General features: G+C 43.0%; 1 protein-coding gene across 1 annotated transcript; it reads right to left on the minus strand.

Moving 5' to 3' along the window:
- Window positions 1–1,760: 1,760 nt before the first annotated feature.
- On the minus strand, window positions 1,761–2,543 carry lrrc3b (leucine rich repeat containing 3B). Its single transcript, XM_037692925.1, has one exon. The coding sequence runs from the start codon at window positions 2,541–2,543 to the stop codon at window positions 1,761–1,763; it is 783 nt and encodes a 260-aa protein (XP_037548853.1).
- Window positions 2,544–6,756: the final 4,213 nt, after the last annotated feature.

The raw sequence follows: 6,756 nt of genomic DNA on the forward strand, positions 1-6,756 counted from the left end.
CAGCCAGTTTCTTAGGATCCACTGTGGGATGGACCTTTACAAGAGATCCTTCCTGCCTACAGCCATCAATATCTATAACATCTCTTAATGAAATGAGGATAACAAGTTACAACAACAAATAATTTCCCTTTGGGATTAATAAAGTATTTTTGAATTGAATTGAATTGAACAAAGAAACACTGAATGCCTTTAGGAATGCTACATTAGAGTTGCTGTCTTAAAAAATGACATCTTTTGAATTACACTGAAAAAACTATTATTTTCAGAAAAAAGAATGAAATGCGACCATAAAAACAGCTTTACAGGACTTGTTGGTAAGACTCCATTTCAACACATAAGTCAATAATTCTAGACATTTTTGGTCTAAATAACATCTCATAGTTGTATCTTATTAAGAGCCCAATTTCAAAATAAAATGCAACATCTACTAGTTTTGCCACTGGAATTGCGTCAACCCACACTGTTAAAAAAACAGACACTGAATTAGTTTTTTAAACGTTAAAGACCACCCAGAATAATCTGAGACATTTAAAACTAAATTCCACATTGAAAAGTTTAAATAATCTCTGACTGCATGACTGGGATCCACTCACCTCCTCTGGATTCTTTTATCACCCACCTGACCCAGTTTAGGCTCACAGCTAACTCCACCAGTCAACAAGAGTGACCCACAGATCCAGAGATGATCAAGTTCCTCTGCAGTAGAACATTTGGGTGCAATACCTAACACTGTACCAGTTCCTTTACTGGTTTATACCCTGCAAGTATAAGATAACATGTCACTTCATATTGCAACCTGGTAACTGGTACATAACTGGTACATACCTGATATATTACTGGTACATATCAGATATATAACTGGAACATACCTGATATATTACTGGTACATACCTGATATATAACTGGTACATACCTGATATATTACTGGTACATATCAGATATATTACTGGCACATACCTGATATATTACTGGTACATATCAGATATATTACTGGTACATACCTGATATATTACTGGTACATACTTGATATATAACTGGAACATACCTGATATATTACTGGTAAATACCTGATACATAACTGGTACATACTAGATATATAACTGGAACATATCAGATATATTACTGGTGTACATACCTGATATATTACTGGTACATATCAGATATATTACTGGTACATACCTGATATATTACTGGTACATACTTGATATATAACTGGAACATACCTGATATATTACTGGTACATACCTGATATATAACTGGAACATACCTGCTATATTACTGGTTTAAAATTGGTACATACCTGGTATATAACTGGTACATACCTGGTATATAACTTGTACATAGCGTTTACATGGTATATAATTGGTTCGTAACTACATAATACTTGGCTGTATTATGTATTGCTACCATTCCTATTAGGTCCTTGAGCAAAGGCGTATAATTTCTTACATTAATATATTTTTTTAGATCCTCTAAGTCGTGATTTTAAAATGCCATTCTCGTGTTAATATTGCAACCTGAGATTCATTTTTTTAAACTCAATTTTCTGGTATTGTACAAAAGACTGTGATTGTAGCTTCACTTTTCACCTAACCACATTAAAGATGAGGTGAACTAACCCTGGCACAGACACAACATCAGGTCCCAGAATAAGAACATTTTGATACTGACAGAGGCTATACTGTAGTTTGGAAATAGTAAACACTATAAATGTCCTGTTTCATAAACATTTGGACTTGATTCCGTTTTTGATGCTGCTGTCAGACAACTGTGCTTATGTCATCAGCTTCGTCAGGTTTCTTGGGCTTACTGGGAAGAGACTTGAGGTACTCCAGGTGGCGTCGGGCATCCTCTTGGTTTTGACGGACATAATACACCACATATGAAATGACCATAGCAAACCAGCAAAACATGGTGACCAGCATTGCGTAGTCTGTGGTCCTTTTAGCCAGATTGCACAAGTCAGTATCCACCGCCATGACAGGCCGTCCCTCCAGATCAAAAAGATCAGAGCTCCCGCAGACAACCCGGGACGCCACCTCATGGTTGTGGGCCACCCCACCAGCACCCTGCTGGAGGGCACACTCACAATGCCAGGGGTTATCGTGCACAATAATGCGGGCTCTCAGCTTAGTGAAAGCGTTCTTGTGAACATTAATGATGTGGTTGTGTGAAAGGTCCAGCACCTGTAAAGTCCCATCAATGCCATTGAAGGCATCCTCCCCTAAAGTCTCCACTGCATTGTAAGAAAGGTTCAGCTCTCTCAGGCGCTTGAGTTCATAGAAGGCTTTCTCCGGCACAGCTCTGATCTGGTTGTGGTCCAACCTCAGCAGGACGGTGTCATCTGGAAGGTTAGCAGGAATCTCCTTGAGACTGGACTGACTGCAGGTAACATTGAGGCCATGGAGATGGGGGTCACGTAGACAGCTGCAGCCCTTTGGACACATGCTGGCTGAGGGGAAGCACAAGGCCATAAGAACAAGACTCTGAAGGAGCAGGCACATGGGGATGGAGCGGGACAGCCACAAGTCCAGCAGAGTCATACTGAGCGGCTGTAAGTAGCATCCCGTCTGGGGCCACAACACCACCACTGGTTTCTTACACACATGGCATAGTGGCAACTGGTTCTCAGTTCACTCGCTGCAGATCCTGGAACACATACAGATGACACTGTGCTGTGGCCTGGAATGACATAAAACAGAATGGTATGGTAAATTGTAAATGCACTGTACTTATATAGCGCCTTTCTATCTAATCAAGATACTCAAAGCTCTTTACAACAATCTGTGCCTCATTTACCCATTCATACAGCACTCTACTAGATCTCTACAAAGCTAATTGAACAAATCATTCTAAAGAGACTAATCAGTGATTTATCACATTCATACACTGATGGGACACACATCGGAGGCGATGAGGGGTTCAGTGTTTTGCCCATGAACACTTCAGCATGTGACTGCTGAATTCGAACCCCCAACTCTTGCATTGGAGGACGACTGCTCTAACCACTCAGCCACCGCCACCCCAGAGTAGGCATGTTATCCATCCTGTTTTCATCAGTAAATCAGTTCCACTTCCAATTTAATTACACTTTTGTTTAAATTCCTCAAAGGAACAAAGCGTTGTGCATTAACAGGGCCAGATTAACACTTCACTGTACCCTGGGCAATAATCTTCAAGGGCCCCATCATCACGACCAGAATCACCATAATCTGTCAAAATACAGAATAAATTACCATAATATACAGTAAATATACTTAAAATTCTAACTATCAAGTGTATTTTGATGTTTAAAAATCCATATGATCATAGAACTATAAATGCTATGTCCTCTTGTTGACGCAAATCATAAAGACTGAGTTAATTTGAATGCACTTTGAACACACCATACGACATCACGTGTACTTGTTTAGCAACATGCTGGCCACTGTTGTCAGAAGTATTTGTAATGGGGGGGTCTGGGGGTCCTCCCCCAAAAAATTTTGAAAAAAGTAGATGCCATTTCCTGCATTCTGGTGTATTTTAATGGTTGTTTAACATCTAGTTTTACCTACATAAGTAAACTTGATTCAGTAACCATTGTAGAGTTAATGGCACAACAAGAAGTATCCTGACCAACAGCTGATTCAATTAATTAAAAATATTATATATTCAAAGGTGATGGTTTGATGCCCACATTAAATTGAAATGACTGTAACTTAGTTGACTTCAAATGCAATAAGATTATCAATGAATGTTTGCAACAAAGATTCCTTCAAGAAACCTCCCATTATAAATCATAAAACCAGAATGACTTCTGCTCATTCTAAATTTGTCAAATGGCCTAAATCTCATAAAGTGAAGGAGAATCGTTTTAAATAATAAATAAGATATATCCTGTAGTCATGTTTCTTGAAATAAGATTTAAATTTGAGGTTGATTTGTGTGCCTTTTGTAAATCAGAAGATGAATCCATCGAGCATGTTTTATTTTATTTTATTCATGTCAATACAAAGTGTTTGGTCAGACATCAGAAACTGGATTAATCTCAAACTTAACATTCCTTCTTTTCATGCTGATGCCATTTTACTTTATGTGTGTAAGGGTCCCACTGCCTGCAGCCTGCCTTGATGATGGCCGCTGATTAACAACACCTGGCGGTCATCAGCCTGATGAGCCTCTCCATCTACAAAAGGCTGCAGCCCAGTGTGACTCATCGCTGGAGCATATCACCTCTCATGGTATAGTACTGTTGAGCTAGATATGTCTAGGTGAAAAGAATTTGTTCACCTGTGTTCTCTTTTCCAGTTTCCTCGTTCCTCGTGTTTTTGGATCTCCTCGTGACCTGATCTGGATTCCTCGGCCTGTCAGGTATTCCTCGTGCCATTTTTGCCTCCAGTTGCCAGCCTTCCTCGTTCCCTTGGACCCTCGTTGGATTTCCCTCCGCTGCTCACTCCTTGGACTGAAGGACCAGCTCCCCTCCTTCGGATTTGGACTGTAAGGACAAAAACGCTCTTCAAACAAACCACTCAGGTCTTCCCCTCTGGACCAACATTAACCTGTCGCCCTTCTTTCCAGGAGTTGCAGAGAAGCAGCATGTGGAGTAATTTTCACTGTAAATAAATAAACACTGTTCTTTTGTACTTCCCCTGTGTCTGCCTCGTTCTGGGTCTCATACCATCTGGGTTCCTCGCGCAATCCTAACAGAAATGCTCCAGCCACAAAAGAACCAGAATGAGAACAAGAGCGAGCAGACAACCCCCGGTTCCCCGGAGGAACGGATCGACGGGTTGGATAAAGTTTTACAGCAGGTGCTGACTCACCAAACCACAGTCCAGTCCAACCTTCAGGAGCTCGGGGGTATGATTTATTCCATTAAACGTCAACTGCAAGCTTCTTCCTCCTCAGCTCCAGTCGTTTCGCCAGCCCCCGTGGCTCCTGGTTCCATTCCTCCTGTTCAACAAATATTTATTAAAACCTCTGAGTTCTTCACCGGAGACCCTGACCAATGTGGCAGCTTCTTGCTGCAGTGCAGACTCGCCTTCGAGGGGCTCCCTCTCAGTTCTCCTCGGACGCGGCCAAGATCACCTTTTTCATGAGTCAGCTCAAGGGTAACGCTCTCCGGTGGGCTCACTCATTTCTCCTGAGCCAAGAAAATCCCTCTCCAACCTATGAACTATTTCTGCATGAGTTTCGTAGGATTTTTGATCGCCCCCTGCAGACGTCGAACGCCGCCAAGCGTTTGTTGAATTTACGACAAGGCCGCCGTAATGCTTCTGAGTTCGCCCTGGAGTTTCGGATCCTTGCTGCCCAAACAGGATGGGACGAATCTACCCTCCAAGGTATTTTCTTAAACTCTTTATCTGATTTTCTCAAAGACCAGATGGCTACGCGAGACGAGCCCGAGACTTTCGACAAGTTAATAGACCTTGCCATCTCCATCGATGGCCATTTCCGGGAAAGGAGGAGAGAGGCAAACTACAATTCCCATCGATCCCCGACTTCCGGGTTTCCGACTTCTCCAGGTGAGCCCAAGTCTGCACCTTTGTACTACACTTCCCAGAATCCTCCCACTTCCGGGTTCACGACCCCTTGCCACGAGTCCGTTTCACCCAAGCAGCCTCCCTTGAACTACAACTCCCAGTCCTCCATGCTTCCTGGCCTCAACCAATCATCTTCTTTTTCTCCAGGGGATCGCTCACCCGAGCCTATGCAGGTGGGGCGCGCACGGCTGACTCCTGCAGAGAGACAGCGGCGTGTATCCGCCCGTCTCTGCATTTATTGTGGTAACCCCGGTCATTTTCTGCCCCACTGTCCGTTTCGGGGAAACAAGAACTTCCACCAGTAAAGCGGGAGTTACTGGTGGGAACTTCTGCGTTAACCTCCCCATTTAAACTGTTGCTTCCCATGGTCATTCAGACTCTTGACCATTGCTTTTCGTTCTCTGCTCTCATCGACTCGGGTGCTGAACAAAACCTGATTAGTGCTAATTTAATTAGAGAACATTCCTTGCCTACTCGTGAGGTTCCTCCGATTTCTGTCGCCGGCCTAACCGGAGACACATTGACCCGTATTAATCAGAAGACCACCGATTTGCATGTCATCATCTCAGGTAACCATCATGAGATGACTGATTTCTTTGTGTTCAACTCTCGTACGCCTCAGATAATTCTAGGTTTCCCCTGGCTTCGTAACCATAACCCTGTTATTAATTGGGAACGCGGCTGCGTTGATAAATGGAGCGACAAGTGTCTCAGTAACTGTCTTCGCTCTGCCATCAACGAGTTCCCTCGGGACACGCCTCCTCTAGAGGAGATCGACCTCACCTCTGTTCCTGCTGAATACCGTGACCTAGCGGCAGTCTTTAGCAAGCAACGCACCTCGTCTCTTCCTCCTCATCGTCCCTATGACTGCTCGATTGACTTATTACCTGGCGCCCCCTTGCCGTCAAGTAGACTTTATAATCTTTCAGGTCCCGAAAGGGAATCCATGTCTAATTATATTAATGAATCCCTTGCCTCAGGTATTATTCGACCCTCGACCTCCCCTTTGGGAGCTGGTGTCTTTTTCGTTTCAAAAAAAGATAAGACTCTCAGGCCGTGCATTGATTACTGCGGATTAAACAATATAACTATAAAAAATAAGTATCTGCTCCCCCTCATTGACTCGCTGCAGGAACAATTACAGTCGGCTTCTTGTTTTACGAAACTTGATTTAAGAAACGCCTACCATCTCGTGCGTATTAAGACAGGTGACGAGTGGAAAACTGCTTTTCAC

Source organism: Nematolebias whitei, chromosome 19 (genome assembly GCF_014905685.2).
Source record: "Nematolebias whitei isolate Nwh7 chromosome 19, NemWhi1, whole genome shotgun sequence".
NCBI lineage: Eukaryota > Metazoa > Chordata > Actinopteri > Cyprinodontiformes > Rivulidae > Nematolebias > Nematolebias whitei.